This window comes from Ctenopharyngodon idella, chromosome 20, assembly GCF_019924925.1.
Source record: "Ctenopharyngodon idella isolate HZGC_01 chromosome 20, HZGC01, whole genome shotgun sequence".
NCBI classification, from domain to species: domain Eukaryota; kingdom Metazoa; phylum Chordata; class Actinopteri; order Cypriniformes; family Xenocyprididae; genus Ctenopharyngodon; species Ctenopharyngodon idella.
The window spans coordinates 5,561,048-5,582,616 of record NC_067239.1 but is presented as its reverse complement, the minus strand read 5'-3'; the positions used below and the strand labels follow the sequence as shown (position 1 = coordinate 5,582,616).

The following is a 21,569-nucleotide window of genomic DNA, read 5'->3' as shown; positions in this document are numbered from 1 at the left end:
AAAATATTACTTAGGTATTTACAGGTTTGTTTGATCATACCAAGGTCACACAGAAAGACTGTACAGAAGTATATTTGTTTTTATTTTATATTAGGCAATATTTGAAGTTTTATTTACAGCAAAATAAAAGCCTTTGTACATGATTTAATTATTTAATATTTTTGTCAAGGTTCAACATATTGGCTGTCAATGTACTGAAATCAAAATCAGTGCCTTAGGAATGGTTCTTATTGGTTGTAATTTTAAATAGTAAAATATGTGCTAATATTGCCTTAGACTTAGTCTGAAGCAGAGTTTGAGAGAGTGGATGGATTGTGGGTGATGATTCTCCAGTGGTCACTTCCTGTGTGTGCGTGTGTGTTTCCCTGTCCAAAAGAGTTGTAGGAGGTGACAGAGTAGGCCTTGTTTCCACACACCCTCATAGTAAGTGGAATACTGAGGTGTAATAGATTCACAAAACAAAAACACACAGTACTGCATAACACACAGTTTCACTAGAAGGTCAGATGAAAAAGATACTTAAAAGCACAGACACTATGTGAGTAGAAAGGTCTTGTCTCATAATAGTTTGTATCAATGGCTAGAAATAAGATATCACAACCAAGAGCGACACTGAGAAATTTACGCTTTGTCTCGTGAGTAATTGAATGAATGAGTGATAAAAGCAGGTTCATTTTCATTTCTCATCAAAGCTTTATGACCCCTGTAAACACCATACCTAAACAGGAAGGAAGCATGACAAAATGAAAAAGTACAGAGTGTACCACCACAGTTATGCATGCACAAAACCCCTTAAATCTTTATGTGTGGCTCAGCAACACTGCAATGAAGCCAACCTGAGGGTCTTTGCAGAAATGACGAGGAATGAACCCGCAACCCTGCAAAAGTTGCCTTGTGGTCCATAGAGGATATTCAAAAACAGCTGACTAGAAACTAAATTGAGTCATGTTCATCTATAAGTAATTCTTAAGTAAGTAAGTATTCTTAACAAATTAGCACTATTAAGTTTTCCATATGTTAAATGAAATACATAATACAGAAACATTAGATTTTTCAAAATAAATAGCTCTGGAAACTTTTAACCAAAAATCAGCATCATTTCACAATAACAACCATCCCACTATAACATGCAAATATTAGTGGGCATGGAAACAGCTCACCACAAAATATTATTTTTCCTCAAAGAGTGAGACATTTTCCCTCGATTCACATTCAGTGTGAAATCAACAGCAGATTTTTACAATTAAACGTTTTATTGACCACATTTATGAGGCATTATTGATATATTATTCAGTCAATATGACCATTGATCACATTAATATACAATCAGACTTTAAGGACCATAAATATTTTTATTTAATTTACCTTCTCCTGATACAGAAGCATATTAGTGTTCATTTAATCTGAAATTCTTCTGCATGACTTTCTAAAAGAAAAGAACAGGCAACTAATACATTCAAAATTAAATTTGATTGATGCATTGCAATGAATGCATGAAGCGGTAAGGATCTCAGGGTTGATTATAGTCCAAAGACTGCTGATCTCCTTATCTGAACTCACAATCATGCCCTTCGTAAGCATCGCCTAGTTGTCCTCTATGATCAGTGGATCTTGAAGAGGCCAAAATAATTGTTGTGAAAATTTTTGCTGAGCAGATGGCGGTGTGAGACATTGACAAACAGCCAGTCGGACTCCTTGAGATGCTGAAGGGAGCCTAGATGGCTTCCCATCATCCACGGCTCGTTTGTCCCCGGCGTACAGAGACCCTCTTGGTGATCTTCCATTATTACTTGGGTATGGCCGCCTCTCTGCCGAATCATTTTGTGAGCGTGATAGTCTGCGGATTTGCACGTGGGTGAAAGAAACTCCACTCGGGAGTAAACGAAGTACAAACCGCTTTCATTGACCTGGAGGCCGCCATTGCTGTACTTGAAGCCTTCTATAAAGACCTCGCCATGTTTTATTTCCCATATCAGAGTTCCAGATGCTGGGCCCTGGTCTGCACGGCCTGTTGCAGAAAAAAAGTTATAAGTAACATACTGTATTGTATATATATAAAAAAATGGATAATTATTATTTCGATCTACTTTAGAAATTCAACTAACTATAAGTAACTTTGCAACTACATGTCAACTAGCAGTCATTAGATAATATCTGCTAACACTTTATTTTAACGGTCACCCACACTGTAAAAAATAAAGTTGAGCTAACTTAAAAAAATAAGGCAACTTATTGCATTCAACTTTTTAAGTTAACAACTAATTCGCTCCAGTTAAAATCAACTTAAATACTTTTGTTCATCTAATGAGTACCAGGTAAGGTACTTCTTGTCAATATAATTTAAAAAAACAAGTTGAGCCAACTTGAAAAAATAAGGCATCCTATCGCACTCAACTTTTTAAGTTAACTCAACTTCGTACGGAACCCCGCACATGACATGCAAGAAAAAAAATTAAATCATGCGCACGATTTACTAATTTGTTCACTCGATTTACTAAATCGTGCGCACGATTAACTATTTCGTTACCACGATTTATAAATCATGTGCATGATTTATAAATTGAGGGAACGAAATAGTATATCGTGCGCACGATTTAGCCTACTGTTTTTTTCCTGCATGTCTGGGGTTCCGTAAATTCGCTCTGGTTCAAGTAAACTTAAAAACTTTAAGTACAGTTTTTTTTTTTTACACCTACACTGTAAAAAATTATTTTCATGATTTATCACAACATTTTTTCTTTTGTCAAATCAACTTAGATAATTAACGTGGTTCAGATAAAATAATATTTTGAGTTTCTGTTGATTAAACCAATCGCCTTTATTGTATTAACTCAATTTTTTAATTTCAAAGAACTCAAAATTTTAAGGCAACCAGGGAACTTACTTTTTTTTTTTTTTTTTTTTTTTTTACAGTGTAAACCGACTACTACCGGTCTACTAATAGTCTAATGAGAGTTAGTTGACATGTAGTTGCAAAGTTACAATTAAAATAAAGTGCAACCAGAGGTTTACTATGAAGACAAATGCATTTCGGAATCCAAATCGTACCTATTAAGTGTGCAGCAAATTTTCTTTTGTTCTTGTTCAGCTCAGCAGGATTCAGGCCTGTTGAACAATAAAGTATGGCATCAGGTCATCATGTTCACCAGATAAGATTTAGCAGAGGGTGAAGCTGATAAATGCTAACTTGGTCATGCAACTCACCAACTTGTTTCTGTGGAGCAACGCTCTGCATTTGTGCGGGCATTTCCTGTGATTGAAAATAAGGGTCACAAACTGCTCAATATTGTCAAGATTATGTATTAGTGTGCATTCAGTGTCTTTTTTTTTTGCAAATATAGGTATGCCTAAAGTGAATTGACTCTTAGTTATGAGAAAGAGGAGCTAGTGTTAGACTGTTAGGTTGAAGTAGAGGATATCCTGTAGCCTTTGGCCAGTGACCACAAGTTTCTCTCTCTCTCTCTCTCTCTCTCTCTCCCTCTCTCTCTCTCTCTCTCTCTCTCTCGTAATTCTGTCCTACTCAGTCGCGTGCACAAGTCAGAATGGAAACTGAAAAATTATACTCCCATGCACTTCAAAGAAATTCAAATGACACAACAAACACATAATGGAGCGGTTGGCTGCTTTCCAGGTGTTGACTGAATAATTATCAAGGTTTCAAATCATTATCTCAAAATTTTGGTGTGTAAAGTGTGTATGTGAGCTAGTATAGACACTGAAGTATTTGGACACTTTAAAAATTGAGTTAAATTAAAATTGCAAAATTTTCAGAACTAATTTTCCCCCAGGATCACACAGGTGTAGTTCCTCACATTAACTATGAACATGATCCAATAAAATCTGGTAGCCAGAAAGTGTCCAAATACTGAAGAATTTTTTTTTTTTTTTTTAACTGTATAACTATTGTTTTACACTTTTTGTGAAATGTTTAGCTTGTGCTATATAATTATTGGAATTAAAAGTCATTTTATGTAATAAATTATTGAATCATAGGTCATTTAATACAATAACATTCATACATTTTGATGCATCAAAATACATTTTTGGCCACTCTACATATATGTAAAAGGTATATATATATATATATATATATATATATATATATATATATATATATATGTGTGTGTGTGTGTGTGTGTGTTTGTGTGTATAGATAGATAATATGATGCTCTGCCCAGTAGCTCTTACCTGTGTCAGGCGCTCCACTTCAGACTGTAACCTCAGGATCTGATAGGCTCCCAGTGCCAGGGCTGCAAAAACCAGCAGGAGTATCAAAGTCAGTACCCAGGCCATCCCACCATTCAACCTTCCCCAGCTCCTTTTCTTCATCTCCGCTCGGGCAGGGGGGAACGTCCAGCAAGGTACCAGGGGTGGCTCTGTGTGTCTGGGCACATGCTCTGTGTGTCTGGGCACCTGCTGCTGGTAGTACCGTTGCTGTTTAGGATGACCTCCGCCAGAATCCACCATGAACACCGGTTGGGACGGGTGGCCAAAGTTACTGCTCATGCTTGCAAAGCTCAGAAGAGTGTGTGAAGGTGTGAACAACAAGAGAGTATGTCTTGAAAAAGTTGTTGCTGAACATCAGTTTTAAAAAGGTCCTGCAGTGTGGTTAAGACTTCCCACCCACCTACACACACACACACACACACACACACACACACAGTCTATCTCACTCACTATCTCACTCTGCTTCTGATCCATTCCTTCATTCTGTCACGCTCACTTGTGTATAGGATAGATGTTTTATAAATTTTTTAGTCTGTTAATCAGCATTCGCATGCATTTGTGGTGAACCAATGCGCATAAAGTCGTATCTGAAAGGTTTATGATGGTGACATCATGGACAGGAAACTATTCATCTTGAGTCTTCTGCGCACTTGCAGGCAACAAGCTTCTGTCGCAGTTATTAATAACCTTTGCATACCAAAATAAATTTAAGATTTACAGTTCACCCAGAAATAACAATTCTGCCATGTACATTTACATCCAGCCTTATGTCCTTCCAAACTCAAATGGTTTTGTTTTTTTTCCCCTCTGTCTTTTCCATTAAATGACAGTTCATAACTTTAGCTCATATGGTCAAAAAAGAGAAAAAAAGCACAATCATCCATTGTAAGCCTATCCAGCCTTAACTGATTAAATGGAAAAGACCTATGTGAAATAAATAGTTTGTTCTATAGAAGAAGCTGAACTATGTCTTTCCTGGGCAAAAGTTTGGTTTGATTATTTGAAAAAGCCAAAACTTTGATAAAAAAGTTAGGATAATATTCAACTTTTGATGTCTTTTTTTCTTTCCGTCTATCAGTGCACTAAAACTAATCAAAACTAATGTTGGTCTCAGGCTCTTCTATAGGTCAGTGTGGCATGTGATCTGCATATGTGGCAAAGGATTGTCTGTGACCTAGAAAGAGTTCTTCAGAAGGGCCACATACCTTTTTAAAGACCACCAGCATCCTGTCTGCCATCCTTTATTGTACAAAGGTAGACTGAGAATAGAAACCCATTTAGCAGCAAGTCTTTAAATGCGTTACTTTTGACTGTGACATGTTCTTCAGTGTAAAACCCTCAATCTCAGTGGGTTGCTGAGCTACATCTGTGCTACATGATGTGCTATACTGCAAGCACTTTGCAAATCCTGTTGATATTATGCATAACTAGATGGAATATTTGTTCATTTAAAAATTCATGGGTCACACTGCTGGACTACATAAAATCGACTTTTTATTACATACTAAAAAAAAAAAAAAAAAAGTAAAGACATATGGAGTCCCAAATGGGGCATGGTAATGTAAAAATATGAAATTATATTTCAATGCTTTTGCGTTCGATTGCAAATGTTTTGCATTCTCCCGTGCAGTGTTGGTGATAATGCGAGATATGTAATCAGATTACTTAATCTGATTACATATAGTTAATCTGATTACTAGTTAATCTGATTACATATCAGAAATGTAATCAGATTAACTAGTAAAGTAACACATTACTTTTAAATTTACAACAAAATATCGGAGTTACTTTTTCAAATAAGTAATGCTAGTTACTTTGTTTTCCCATTTCTTGACTCACAGCTCTCCTGACCCCATGTTGAGAGAAATTGGGAGTAAGTGCAGAGGTGTTGTGTGCGCTGTGTGAACATGATGGTTATTGTAGTATACTGCAGAATATTATGCAAACCTGCGATAATTAAATGCTAAATTACACAAATATACTTTATGTATTTAATCTCACTTTATTAACCAATGTCTTTGCTGCTGACCTTCGATGATCCAATTCAACCATAAGAATAAGCAAAAATGACTTTAGATTAACAGCACATTTGGATTTCATTTTTTTGTTGTTAAGTAAGAGTGTTGAACTTTCTTCTCCTGCCCTATTCTTCTGCAGTCCAGAATTGCAGCCGATTCTGTTTGTTTGAGCTGCACCCTCTACCGTATGCATTTCCTTCAGCTTTAGGCTTATTCACTTGGGGCCAGATTTACTAAATGGGGCAAATTAGCGTGAGCGCCCAATTCCACAAATGCGCCGATGGGAGTGGCAAGTTTTGCACGTGATGTACTGCTGACGTACAAATTAAAGAACACAGACGCAATCAAATCATTTACATAATGACCAACGCAATCTACCAAGAGCAGCGCAAATTAGCGTTGGATCGCAAATAAGCAGAGCTGATGCTCATCAGGTGCGGGTCGACACAGGCGCAACTTACATGTAATATATTAATAACGTCTTCCTCTGGCATTCCAAAGAAATTAATACGAGTGGAAAATATTTTCTCCCTTCTACCACACGCTCTCTGTTCTCTGCAGTGTCTTCTCCTAGCAGCAACAATTGCAGCCATGTCGCAAAATGGGTTAAGACATGCTTTTTTTGGACGTTAAATAATGGCGCAAATACCAGTAAATTGACTAGCACAAACATTAGTAAATCGCATTGCGTGATTCATTCAAATACTCTCCTCCCATAAATTTTGCGTCTGAAAGGGAAACTCCTACAAATGCATATGCAATATGGTCAGCCACAAAAACAACTCTTTTCAGCGCTAATTTTGCACTGTGTGTCTTTAGTAAATCCCGACAGTAGATTTTTAATGCCAAAATAGGGTTTGCGCTGGTGCAAGCTGTTAGTAAATCTGGCCCTTGGTGTGAAAAGGCCTTTACATTTGCCAAAATGCCAAATACATTTTTAATTATTATTAAAAACAAACCAGCAAGCCCATCGCAAAAGTAACATAAAGCATTTCTTTCCTTAAAAAGTAACTAAGTAATGCAATTAGTTACTTTTTTAGGGAGTAACGCCACATTGTAACATTACTTTTAAAAGTAACTTTCCCCAACACTGCTTCTGAAAAACTTTGCGTTTACTTTCAAAAATCTTATTCAAAAGTTTTGAGTTTGCTAAATCTGATGGTGGAAATACTATAAAATGTAAGGAAAAACTATATTTCAATGTTTTTGAGAGCGAACGCAAAAAGTTTGCAAATGAACACAAACGTTCCTGTTTCTCTGGGGAACACAAAAACATTGAGTTCTGCAAACAAACAGAAAATATTCTCAGGAGAACACAAAACTAGAGAGAATGCAAACGTTTGGCGAGCATTTTTTTTTTTTCCTTAGGTTGAACTGAACTGAAAATGTGCCAAAATCCTGAACAATTTAGTTTCAATCATCATATGCAAAACATTTAACTGCATCTAGAACATCTGGAGGTTTGCTCGAGTGTTTGTAAACAGTGATGCAGCAGAAAATGAGTTTCAGTAAACCCAATCTCACATACCACTAAATAACAGGAGCTGCCACATGAAACGCTGTCAACGCATATGAGTGTGTGCGTGCTCTTTCGATCTTGCAGCATGCATTCTCAGGGGTCTGCATGAGAGTGGTGATGGCTATGAGAGTGAGGTGAACAGTGTGGTTGAAACCAAGCGAGGCAAAAAGGCATCACCTTAACCCCTCACACTGCTGCGTACCCTGTTGCATGTCATCAGCAGTTAAGCCTTCCTGGAATAATCTGCCTTTTCCGTCAGTAGCTTGGCCTCACCCTCATATACCCACTTCTCATGCTATTCATGATAAAGAATGTTAAAGCATTAGTATTGTAATAAATGCATGTACATTTTTTTGCTCCTTTCCCCCCAAATTGTTCCCTCTTCCCACTTTTCTAAGTCCCCGCTTGTTTGCATTTGAGGAGCTGCAGTCGCTGCAGTGTAAACTCCCCAACGGCGGAAACTCGTGTTAACGTCATGAGCAAAAGCAAAAGTGGATCAAGTTATGATTTCATCAGACATTTGAGTGAAGATGCCGCAAAAACATGAAATGGAATTTTGTTATCATGCAGCGCAATGATGCGAAAGCCAGTAATTAAAATATGTACCGTAAATGTCGGAAAGGTTTGATGTTTGCTGTAAACAAATTAACTTTGTTATGGAATTTGGTGAAACATTTTCTACCCATTGTAGCCTAGATTTGCGACTGCAAAGGGTTCAAAATTAACAATAAAAGAAAACATTCCTAATTTTCAACATTCCTAAGTTTAACTTGAACTAAAGCTGAAATGTAAATGGATAAAAACTCCAATTTTAACTAAAATGCCAGAAACAGAAAATATAACAATAAAAACTATTATGGTAACACTTTATTTATTTTGATGGTCAACTACATGTCAACTTTTTATACTAACCAAACCCTAACAACTAACAGTCTACTAATACTCTAATGAAATTTGTTGAGATGTTACCCCAAATGATAACAGTTTAGTATAGGGAAAACAATTAACTACCACTTTTCCCTCAACAAACTCCTAATTTACTGCTCATTAATAGTTAGTAAGGTAGTTGTTAAGTTTAGGTATTGGGTAGGATTAAGAATGTAGAATAAGGTCATGCAAATAAGGCATTAATATGTGCTTAATAAGTACTAATAAACAGCCAATATTATATTAATACGCATGCTAATAAGCAACTAGTTAAAAGACCCTAAAAAAGTGTTAAAGTGTTTTTTTTTTTTTTTTAGTTTATTTTAATGTTCATACCTCAAAAACGTTGAGGATTTCCAAATGTTATATGGTTTAGATTTATTTGTATTTATTTACATTAAGTTTAAGTTACAGAATTATATTAAGTATTAAAAATGAAAAGCAACTATATATATAATACATCTATTGAATTAAATGAGGCTGGTATAATAACCATATATCAGTTCCATTTAAATTGTGTCCAGTCATTGAAACATTGTAGTTAATTTGAAACTTATACCACAAGCAAAGCCTTTCCCAAGGCATTTCAATATCATACATGAGAACACAGCTAAAAAACTTTTATCGTAAACTCCACGGAGGAAATATTTGGTTAGCTGACAACTGACGTCGGCTGTAGTTGCATCAGTTTCCTTACTTCACCTCACAGGTATGGGAAACCCTGTTACTGTGTAAGCAATTGTAGCCAAATGTGCTAGAAGTCACACAAAGACATTCTGAATGAGTAAGACATCACCGCTGCTGCCTAGTAACAACGGTCTGCTCTTGCTCAGTTTCCCAGAAGTGTTGCCTGCTAAGCAGTTCTTGTTGCTGATGTATGAGGGGTTTTGGGGTCGAATCGTGGGCCGCAGCGCAAAGCCCTAGTTCAGTTACCAAACTGTAGGAAAAATGCTGTGTTTTTGGTGAACGCAGACTTCGCTCTCTCTCTCTCTCTCTGACTCAGCATCCCTGTACATACTGAGGGTTTAAAAGTCTCACAGTCATTTTTATCAAGGCTGCTGTGGTGCATGCATTATCAAACCTCATATACCAGACTTCAACATATGTCAATCTGAAACTTTGGGGTTTGTAAAGTAATAGCAAATAATCTCACATGAAGGTTGTTCAGTGGTTCTGTGCACTTTGAAGAACAAAGAGCATTTATTTCATATGGTTCTTGAGTTGACTGTTTTAATGATTAAGCATTACATTATCAGTTCTTCAAATCAGTGTTTGTTTTCTTTATCTTTTAAAGCACCAGAACATGATTGATTTTGTAAAGAACGAGAATAAAATGTTCGTCGTGCAACTTAAAAGGTGTCTCTCATGGCATCAATCTGTAAAATATCTTGTGGTTGAAATTGAAACCATATAGACACCGAAGGAGATGTACTCCTTAGATAAACTTATGTAAAAGTAAACACTTCCTACTTTCTGTTTATGACAACAACCAATCACTAATTCCCATTCAGAATTCTACTCTAACCACACCTCAACCATTTCCTTTCAGATCTTGGGACTCTAACACTGCTTAATTCACACATTCACAGCTGGAATATTCTAGGTTAAGACAAATAATATAAACACACAAACACAGGTGATTTACAGCTTTCAGGTTTCAAATGGAATTTTTTACTTTCAAGTTTCAGTTTCACGCACCAAATGTGAAAATATTTAAGTGACATTATGAATATCAAATGTTAAATGTCTTAGCACCATGTATTTAACCAACAACAAAATAAAATAAAAACATCATCAAATAAGCATGATGAAATTTCACAAACTGAAATTTCAGTCAGCTATATTTTCCTCATCGGAGGACGACGAGTAGCAGCCGAGTCCCGGTAAATGTTTGGTTTTACTCTGGTCTGTTTCAGCATTCGAAGGCTGCCGCGTTCCTTCGTTTGCTGCTGCCTGTGCTAGCGGGAGGCTGTGGAGGTTGGGCAGGCCGGTGAGCAACACTCGTGTCAGCGTACCTGTGTCCTGCTGCTGCCCAGTGAGAGCCACACGTGAACTGGCCACCGCCACCGCAAGCCGGGCCTGATCGAAGCACAGCGGGAGGTCCTGGTCAGGGAGATCAGAGGCTTGGGTGGAAACAGGAGCTGATGGGGAGGGAAGTTCTTGTACATTAGTGAGAGATGTGTGGTTTCCTGCTGCCTCGGTGTTGGTGTCCTCAATAACATCCTCTTCTCTGCTGTGGAGGCACAGTTTTTTGGCTAATAAAAAACAAAAAGACAGAATAATGACTAGTAGTGTTGTCAAAAGTACAAACTTTGATACCAAGTCGATACTGAAATTTAAAAAAAGTGATGCTTTGAGTGCTGTTGAGCAGATTCGCAAACACCTCTGATTGGCCATTGTGTTCACACGATCAAAAGATGTCTGTGATTATCTACAACAGGGGTGCCCACCTGCAAAGTTTAGCTCCAGCCCTGATAAAACACACCTGAATCAGCTAATTAAGATCTTCAGGAGCACTTGATAATTACAGACAGGTGTGTTGAGCAGGGCTGGAGCTGAACTCTGCAGAAGGGTAGATCTCCAGGAACAGGCTTGGGCACCCCTGGTCTACAATGATCAACGCTTCAAAAACATGTTGTAAATAGACATCTCTGATGCTCTTCACTGAGCGCTAACACAGCACTTGAAAGTAGGCGTCTATCAGTGGAAATGCTTTCAAACACTTACGTGTGCTTTCATTCGCTCCTGTGCATTGTTCGTTGTAGCCAGTGTTGCCAGGTTTTCACAACAAAACCTACTCAAAACTAGCCCAATCGCATATCAGGGGGTCCCCCCGGTAAAAATCGCATCCTGTGGGTTAAAATCTGCATTTTTTGCAGGGGTTCCCCTGGTAAACTTAGCATTGAGGGGCTAAATATCACGTTATTGGTGTCGCTTCAACCTGCAGACAAGAAAAACAACCCGTGGCAACACTGTTAAAGTAGCCCGATTCTGCAGGAAAACTGCTGACCTGTCAACACTGATTGTAGCCAATCACAGACATATATGTTCAGTTCGTGAACACAATGGCCAATCAGAGGTGTTTATGAATCCGCTCAACACCACTCAAAGCGTCACATTTTTAAAATTTCAGTATCGACTTGGTATCGAAGTCGGTACTTTTGACAAACACTAATGACTACATTTACATGCACCTCATTTTCCAGTTAAGATCTATATTCTGGTTAAGCTTTTATTCTGACGTTTACATAATCCATAGGAACTGGAATATTCCTGTGTTCATATAATCAGCATATTCCAAATAAACTAAGACATGATTTTTTCCCTGCTATTGTCTTGTAGAAATACTGGAGATGCTTTTTATTACAGTAATTTTTAGCCATTTAATTAACTCTTTATCAATTTAGTTCTCGTTAATGTCCGTTTAACAACACACAAGAATTTTACAAATAGCAAAACGTAGGGCATTATATTTCTTGAAATATTTACTGCTTAGAAAAATCAAGTTTAAAAAACTCCTCCTTGCTTTAACATGCTTTTTATAGCTAGATTTTGGGTTTGTCCATTTTTCATTCAAATTTGGGTCGAAACAACTCAGCATTTTTTTTTAGAGTGCATAATCAGAATATTAACATATTCTAAATCAGTATGTTCTTGTTCATGTACATGCAGCCAATAATATGAATGAGCTCTGTTTACCCTAAATGTAAGATTAGTTTCAGTTTTTTCTTGATGCATATTACTTATACTGTGCATTCTTTATAATTATTTCTCCTGGTGCATTGCTATTTTTGTGCATGTCTCTGTTTGTGTGTGCTGATCTTATACAAGGAAGAAATCAAACAAAAGATAAAATACTCCGAATTAGTAAAATGAATGCTAAAAATTTAGTTTTTTCTATTTTTCTATATATAAAAAAAATATCTAAGTAGTTCTAAATACCTTAAACTAGATAGTGGCTGCAAAGAAGACTCATTTTAATGGTATATTCTAGTGTCACAATACATTAGGCCTAATTGACAATATTCGTGTTGATTGATATAGGACTAATTTATTACCACAAAAATTAATTTCCACTTGTTCCTTAAGAAATAGTGCCAATCCATATATGATTAAAATTCTGAAATGCTCTTGATTAGGCTTTTATTTTCCTTTAATGCTTTCATTTTTCATCAGAGGTCCATATATGGGATGTTTCCCATACAATGAAGTAACTCGCTGCTTCACTACCATAGTGCGATGCATCGTAGAAGAAATACTTGACAAACTATACTTGAAATTTGTATATATTCGAAATAAAAGATATAGTTTGTACTAAAAGTCAGCTTGCTTATTTTGCTTAAGATAAGGATTTATTAAGTCCACATGTGATGCAAACAAGAAAATATGCTTCTAACCACAGGTCGACAGCGGTCACTCCAACCACACAACTTGATGCTGTTTGTGAATGTTCGTTGGAACTATGGTTTTGGGAAACACCGACTCATTGAACAGTGCTGATAACGACGGAACTTGCGACCATAGTTGGCTAACAATGCTTTCGGGAAATGCACCCCAGATTAAACAGAATAATATGTGATCTGATTCTATGGGCCTATTTACTCCTGGTCATTTTATGCGCTTTCTCTGATCGGATAGCTCTCCGACTGTGAAAAGATCAGATGTAAACACTTTCGAGATGGATTTAAATGTGATCACTCAAACCACTTCAGGACGTGGTTTCAGACACATTCCAGAAAGACTGGACAAGTGTAAACGCATTTGGTTGTTGAAGCCACATATTTAAATTTTACTCCTCGTAAAAACAGCAAAAAATAAACGCATGAGAGCGTCATACCAGCTTCTGGTAGCAAGAAATTACAGCGCTTCTGCAACACGCATCGCCGCATATCAGTTAACCATCTTTCTTCAGCAAGAAGACACGCAAACTGCCGCAAATGAAATTCAACATTCGGTGTCACATCCTGAAGGCTCAACACAGTGTCATGTTCATTAAAAGTGTGAGCGTTATATTTTCTCACCAATGCAGATGCAGATCTCTCTTTTATTGAGTTCCTTGACCTTGAAATAAGCTGATGATAAATAAAATGCAGCTCATATCTGTTGCTTTAGGTGAGGTGAACCAGTGTTGGGTGTAATGTATTACTGAGTAATTAGCCTAATTACTGTAATTTATTTACTTTTCCCTTGAAAAAAGTAAAGTAAGGGATTACTCTGAATATTTCTGTAATATAATTACAATTACTTCTGATGTAACTGCATTAAATACCATATGTAGACTATCGAACAATCCTATATAAAAGTAAAGGCAGCGGATATTTGCACTAAGTGCAAAAAGCAATAGATGCTATTTAAACAAAGTGAAAATAGCAATATATTCTATTTACACTAAGTGACAATAGCAGCTTTTTCTTAGCGATATGCTATTTACCCTAGAGCTGTGTCCGAAACTGCTCCCTATCCACTATATAGTCCACTATATCAGGTGTCGGCCATTTTGTAGTGGTGTCCGAATTCTGAGTGAACGACTTCATTTCCTACATTCATTCACTACTTTATACCCACAATTCTCTCTGATTTCGAGTGTACATTCGATGTACACTCGCTGAAGCACTATTTCCCAAAATCCAATGCGGAGACGACTGAGAGCGCATGTGAATGAGCGGAATTGCGAGCGAGTGTAATCCAGAGATTACTTTACAGCTTTCTTATTTCTGCTTTAACATTTATTTCATGTTAAATCTTTTTTTTTTTTTTTTACCTTTTTTTTTTTATTAATCATTACTTGAATAAAACCTACTAAAATATAGAGACATTATTATATAGATTAATTCTAAAAATGAAATTATATTAATAAGGTAAAAAATATAGGCTATTATTTTTATTATTAAAATATATTATGTAGGCCTAGGCATTAACTCAATTTAATGTGTTTTACTAACAGAAAGATGTTTTAATAATTTGTGTCATTGTTGTTAACTCATTAAACTTTACGATATGATAATTTAGCGGATGATTTAAAAATATTCGTTAATGATCTGTAGGTAGCGTGTTCATTCTATTGTAATCATAACAGTCGCCTGAGGCGCTCAACGACCACGTCATCTGTGAGTGTGAGAGTTTCTAACAAACTAAAAAAAAATGAAATAATGTACACTTGTTAATGTGTGTTTATTTTTGTTTGCAGTTTTTTATAGTATTTAATGATTATGAACACATATTAAAGGGTTAGTTCAACCAAAAATGAAAATAATGTCATTTATTACTCACCCTCATGCCGTTCCACACCCGTAAGACCTTTGTTAATCTTCAGAACGCAAATTAAGATATTTTTGTTGAAATCCGATGGCTCAGTGAGGCCTGCATAGGGAGCAATGACATTTCCTCTCTCTTAAGATCCATTAATGTACTAAAAACATATTTAAATCAGTTCATGTGAGTACAGTGGTTCAATATTAATATTATTAATGCTACAAGAATATTTTTGGTGCGCCAAAAAAACCAAAATAATGACTGATGGCCGATTTCAAAACACTGCTTCATGAAGCTTCGGAGTGTTATGAATCAGTGTGTCGAATCAGCGGTTCGGAGCGCCAAAGTCATGTGATTTCAGCAGTTTGGCGGTTTGACATGCGATCCGAATCATGATTCGACACGCTGATTCATAACGCTCCGAAGCTTCCTGAAGCAGTGTTTTGAAATTGGCCATCACTATGTAAGTCGTTATTTTGTTTTTTTGGCGCACCAAAAATATTCTCGTCACTTTATAATATTAATATTGAACCACTGTACTCACATGAACTGATTTAAATATGTTTTTAGTACATTAATGGATCTTGAGAGAGGAAATGTCATTGCTGGCTATGGAGGCCTCACTGAGCCATCGGATTTCAACAATAATATCTTAATTTGCATTTCGAAGATTAACGAAGGTCTTACGGGTGTGGAACGGCATGAGGGTGTGACATTATTGTAAATGACATTATTTTCATTTTTGGGTGAACTAACCCTTTAAGCATGACAAACCAATTATACAATCGATGAAACTACAAAGCTAGCACGGAGGTAGCTATGTATGATTACAAAATAAAGTCATTATGACTGTTATTGTTATTAACATTATTTTATAACGCAAGTAACATGTAGGATAAAAGTAGTTTTATCACGTTTTGAGCCGTTTCTGTGAGAGCTCTAGCTCTCCAACGCACAGTGTATACGTCAGAGTCCGAATTCACTCACTTCATTTTGTTCACTCCATCCAGATATAGTGCACTCAAATGCCATACACTATATAGGGATTAGTGAATGAGTGAATGAGTGAGCGGTTTCGGACACAGCTTAGGTGACAATAAAGATAGATTCTATTTACACCTTGTAAAAGTATCAGTTCTTTGCAATAAGAGTAAATAGTAATTAGATGCTACCTATACTTTATATTGGCAGATACTATTTGCACCTCAATATTTTTGGACATTAAAGGTGCAATATGTAGAATTTTCTGTCCGCTAGAGGTCACTAGATTCAAAACAAAGTTTTAGCGTGGAATCTTGGGTCTTCACCTCACAGCCGGTGGAAAATAATCAGGATAGGACTCGGGAAGAAACCATGTTCATGGATGCGATTATTAACGTTACTGTAGTATGAAGCAGAGCAGGACCGAGTGTTGTGGGAGCTGAACGAGGCCGCTGGAGCGATTGTTAACGAGAGACGAGCACAACACACGCTGTGAGCAGCGGAACTTTTATTATGCCACAGTCGCCGGCGCTGCTTCCGCTTTTCCGGTCATGAGTATGAGGTAAAACAGTGCTGTTTATTATATTAGATACATTTAAGAGCGTTGAAAATAATGTTATAACGTTACTCTGTGCGTTCGCTCGGCGGCTGCTGCGAGACACTTGTTTGAGACACACTGCAGTAAGCAGATCGATTTTAGAATATCATGTTAAATGCTGGATGGCTTGTACTGATAAATGGCATGCAATTAATTTTAAAATGTATTGTATGATGGAGAAAATTCAGTATTACTGTTACTAAAAATAAAGCTGCATCTGATTATGCTATGTTAGCTACTTGACAAAATAGTGTTTTTCTCTGAGGCATGGTAAAGCATGGTACTCACAAAAAAAATCAAGACAATTAGATTAAGCAATAAGCCTAAACGTGTTGAGCTATATAACAATAATTAGTTTTCTGTCTATAAATATATCGAAACAGTTGTTCCCTTGTCTATTAAAACGTAATATATTAAATCGTCTTTGGTGTTTCCATGGTTTCTACAAAATAAAACCGGAAACCGAGGGTAACGCGGGTATGACGCAATTGACAGGCGACTCCTCACACGTCCCGGAGCCTTGGTCAAAATTGCTATCTTCTCATGATTTAGAAATAGTAGGAAACACTTGGGATAGTACTCAAGTGAACAAAATATATAACACTGGCCTAGTGGTTTTTGGATATTTTACTGCAAAACCCTCCGTACACCCTCCTCTAACCCTACCCAATAAACACTTTTAATATTATTAAACACTCGTTCGCAGTTTATTTCCACTTTTAGAACATTATTTTCATTTTTATTGAAAATAAATGCGAGCTTGGCAAAAGGCGGATTCAAACTCGCGTCGCTCGCGTTTAAAGCCAAGTCTACCCGCCTTACTCGCTACTGCTGCGCCACTGAAGAAGTTAATTTCATGCCTCTTTTTTAAAACTTGAGTGGCCCAACCAGACATTGGTGGGCAGAGCTAGTGTAAATAGCGTTTGCCAACAAGGGACGCTATTTGCACTTAGTGTAAATAGACACTCCGAAAATTTAAAATGTAATGTCTAATGTTAAATTGCTTTTAATGCAACTTTCTCCCTTTAAATACTTTGGTCAGTTCAAGAATAATTAATGCAATTTTAAATTATTTATTTGAAATAATTAAAAGAGCAGTTTCATGTCTGTCCTTGTATTGTTCAACTGGTCGAGGTTGAAATGGGATTTAGAAAGTAATTTGTAATAAGTAATGCAATACTTTTTAGTATCTAGTAATTAATTACTTTTTTTTTTTTTTTTTTTTAAAGAGTAACTTACCCAATGCTGGGTGAACTCTGTTGAATTTGCAAACATTGTGCAGGAATTGAAGATCGGATTTATATTCGTTTTGTGGAGACACATTTATGAGGCCAAGTGTAAATGAAACAGTTTTAACAAATCAGATAGTTATCTGATCAGTAAAAACTCAAGTTTTTAAATGAATGTTGAAATAAGTTTCGCAAGACTAGTAATTTAAAGGCATAAACTGACAGGTGTTTTGATGGCTTGGCTCCTGCCTCCTCTTGGTGTATGCTCGAGGTTCCCAAGGCTTGTGTTTGCAGGTGGGGTCTAGGGAGCGTAGTTTTTTCAGGTAGCGTTTGTATTCTCTCTCGAGTTCTTCGATATGCAGACGGAACTCGTCTATCTTCCTTTCTGGGTAATGAGATAACTGCGACTGCTGCAAAATACAAATGCAAAGATTGAACCAGATGCACAGATACTAATATGAAGCATGATTTATTTTTTAGTTTAAGCACTATTACTTTTTTTAAACTCTGTGTTTTTGCATTTAGTCTAAGAACTGATTGTTGACTTCAAGGCTTTTCAGATTGCAACTGTTATTAGTTATTAACAAATCAATGATCATATTCTTCTGTGTGACTCTCATGATCAAACAGACCATAGCTTAATTTCTTTGGTTTGTGCATGATATGCAAAGGATGTGCAAGATCAGTATCAAAAACGGAGGTTGTCAACCCCTCTTCCTCTCATCTTGCACTATGTGAACATAACTTTCCTATTTATCACAATCTGTATTTTATAAAGCACTTTATACTGTAAATAAAGGTGACTTGACTTGGACATTTTCAGACAGGGGATCAGACAGGGTATGTCAACGACATTCCAGCTCAAATGATCATATTTATATTAACTTTGATAAGAAGATTATAAGCAAAACTCATCAAGCATGTCCAGATTGTTTACTGACAATGCACATATCAAAATCAATCTGAACTGTCTGTTATAGGTTATTTTCTAAAATGCTAGTGACAGGAAAGATAAGTGCTCTTATCTTAATGTGGGAAGCTAATCAACCCCCCCCCCCATAAAGTCATGTGACCCTACAGACAGCAGATCAGGAAAAGAGATAAGAGTAAGAAAATGAAAGTTTACTGATTGAGACATTAGAGCAGAGGGAACTAATTGAGCCTTCAGGGAAAGAGGAGAGACCAGGCCTAAAGCCCAGATAGGAGCTGCTTACTACAGGTGCACTTAAAAAAATGGTCACAAAAATAGACAATTCATATCTGATGAAAATGCATAGTCTTAGCTTATCTAAGCTGGTCTAGCAGGTCTCTCATCCTGACAAGCTAAATAGGGCCTCAAACCCCTCTAAAACCAGCCAACACACCCACATGACCAGGATGGGAGACTAGCAAACCAGATCAGGCTAGTTTAAGCAGTTATGATATTTAATTTATCTTTATTATTATTATCTGTGTCTTAATTGTTGTCATTCTGACTGTGCACTGGAAGGTTCTGTCACCAAGACAAATTCCATGTGTGTGTATGCATACTTGACAATAAATCTAATTCTAATTCTGATAATAGTATTTACAATCATATTTATATTTGATTAATAATTATTCATTATTTAATTGTTGTTATTAATGTAAAGCACATTCTGTACATGTTACAATGTCGCAGCTGTTGAGAGTTGCAATGCTACCTCTGCAATAAAGCTACCTGCCACTTTATTAGGTACACCTGTTCAACTGCTCATTAATACAAATATCTAATTAGCCAATCACATGGCAGCAACTCAATGCATTTAGGCATGTAGACATGGTCAAGATGATCTGCTGAAGTTCAAACTGAGCATCAGAATGGGGTGATTTATAGGGATAGTTCGCCCAAAAATGAAAATTCTGTCATCATTTAGTCACCCTCAACTTGTTCCAAGCCTGTATGAATTCCTTTCTTCTGTTGAACACAAAAGAAGATATTTTGAAGAATGTTGGTAACCAAATAGTTGATGGACCCCATTGACTTCCAACTGTTTGGCTACCCATATTCATCAAAATATCTTATTTTGTGTTCAACAGAAGAAAGGAATTCATACAGGCTTGGAAGAACTTGAGGGTGAGTAAATGATGACAGAATTTTCAATTTTGGGTGAACTATCCCTTTAAGTGACTTTGAATGTGGTATGGTTGCTGGTGTCGCGTGATTTTTTTTTCCCCCCAAATGGTTCAGTGGAAATCCTCACCCTGCAACCAATTTCATTGGCTGAAGTTACAGTGACGGGTAGGTTTAGGGATCAGGGTTGGGTGTAGGCAATCGTTATTATGATTGACATGGCCAATGAAATGTTTAGAATCGGCTCCAGGGTGGGATTTCTGCTGAACTGGTTTGGGAAAAAACAAAATCACGTGTTGGTGTCAGATGGGCTGGTCTGAGTATTTCAGAAACTGCTGATCTACTGGGATTTTCACGCACAACCATCTCTAGGGTTTACAGAGAATGATCTGAAAAAGAGAAAATATTCTAGTGAGTGGCAGTTCTATGTGAGAAAATGATGTAAGAGGAGAATGGTGAGAGTGGTTTGAGCTGATAGAAAGGCAACAGTAACTCAAATAACCACTTGTTACAGAAGAGCATCTGCATTCTGCAGGTCTGCAGAAGAGCATCTCTGAATGCACAACACATCAAACCTCGAAGAAGATGAGCTACAGCAGGCAGAAGACATGACGTGTGCCACTCCTGTCAGCTAAGAACAGGAAACTGAGGACCTATAGGACCTACCCCATCTGAGGGTTGTCCCCACCTACAATTATCATTAAAATCCATGCAGTGTATTGTATACACTAAATAATATAATGATATATATTTAAAATAATTTTGAATTGTTGTATGTGTTGTAGGACAACAATACAAATGCTAAAAAAAAATAAGAAAATAAATACAATAAAATGTGTTTTAAATTTGGAAACATTTTGAGCCCCCCTCCCTTGCCTCAGTGCTTTGGTCCACTACCTGATTTCCCCCTTTACCTCACCTAAGTATGGTGGGAGAGAACAAAGTTCTTCAGCAGTTGTGGAGTTCCAGTATGATCAGTACCTGCAGATAGTACTCTATCTCCTTCTTGATGCTCGGCATCCACTTCTTCACTGCTGCCACTGAATTTAACGTTGCCTGCATGTCAAAAAAATCCATCAAACAGGTAAGGGCGTCATTTATGCAAGCGGACTTATTGAAATTCTAAGAGATGCATTACAACGAAATAAATTTCTCACAAGCTTTGGCCGTGACACGTTGACATCTTTAATGCGACCCTCTGGAAATAAAAACACAGATACATTATGCCGCACACTGACTATGTGCAAACGATTGTGAGAACACAGAAGCTTACACGGACATTTATAGCGATGACGTTTTCTGTCGTTTCACATCAGGGTGACTTTCACTTGGTTAAATAAACCATGATCGTCATACCTTCTCTCTCTTTCTGGAGCCACAGTCGATTCAGTCTTCCAAACTGCTTCTCTTCGTTTCTTGCCATTCCTGCAGCATTTCCGTCAACACGGAGTCACGTGACAAGAGTGGACAGACGGTCACATGACACGGTATTTCAAGCTACGTCAATCCTTTAATCCCATTTATGTAAAGTAGCCTACTATGTTTATAAAAAAAAGTACTATGTTTATAAAAGTTGTAGCAAGAACCGTTTGAGTAACTAAAAGGTTTCGAGTCAAACGTCCAAATATACAAATGTGTGTTAAATGGCGTTGGATGGTTTCAACAAAACCATATTAGTTTTGTGAGTCCTGTCGCCAGAACTGAACGTTTTTTTGTTTGTTTGTTT

At 36.9% G+C, this 21,569-nt stretch overlaps 2 protein-coding genes and 1 long non-coding RNA gene across 3 annotated transcripts in view; 1 reads left to right on the top strand and 2 right to left on the bottom strand.

The window, feature by feature from the left end:
* Positions 1-56: 56 nt before the first annotated feature.
* faslg (Fas ligand (TNF superfamily, member 6)) lies at positions 57-8,491 on the bottom strand. The gene is made up of 4 exons (XM_051875915.1): positions 4,189-8,491; positions 3,205-3,250; positions 3,049-3,105; positions 57-2,008 (listed from the first exon to the last, which is right to left on the bottom strand). The coding sequence occupies exons 1-4, from the start codon at positions 4,504-4,506 to the stop codon at positions 1,602-1,604; spliced, it is 828 nt and encodes a 275-aa protein (XP_051731875.1). The 5' UTR covers positions 4,507-8,491; the 3' UTR covers positions 57-1,601.
* Positions 8,492-10,331: 1,840 nt separating this feature from the next.
* On the bottom strand, positions 10,332-21,322 carry si:dkey-86e18.1 (uncharacterized protein LOC557342 homolog). Its single transcript, XM_051875916.1, has 5 exons — positions 21,200-21,322; positions 21,001-21,041; positions 20,825-20,899; positions 17,975-18,161; positions 10,332-10,946 (listed from the first exon to the last, which is right to left on the bottom strand). The coding sequence occupies exons 1-5, from the start codon at positions 21,264-21,266 to the stop codon at positions 10,522-10,524; spliced, it is 795 nt and encodes a 264-aa protein (XP_051731876.1). The 5' UTR covers positions 21,267-21,322; the 3' UTR covers positions 10,332-10,521.
* Positions 21,200-21,569, top strand: part of LOC127502698 (uncharacterized) — a 132,488-nt gene continuing 132,118 nt past the window's right edge. Inside the window, exon 1 of the long non-coding RNA XR_007926899.1 lies at positions 21,200-21,330. This is a non-coding gene — a long non-coding RNA (uncharacterized LOC127502698). The remainder of the gene's footprint in view (positions 21,331-21,569) is intronic.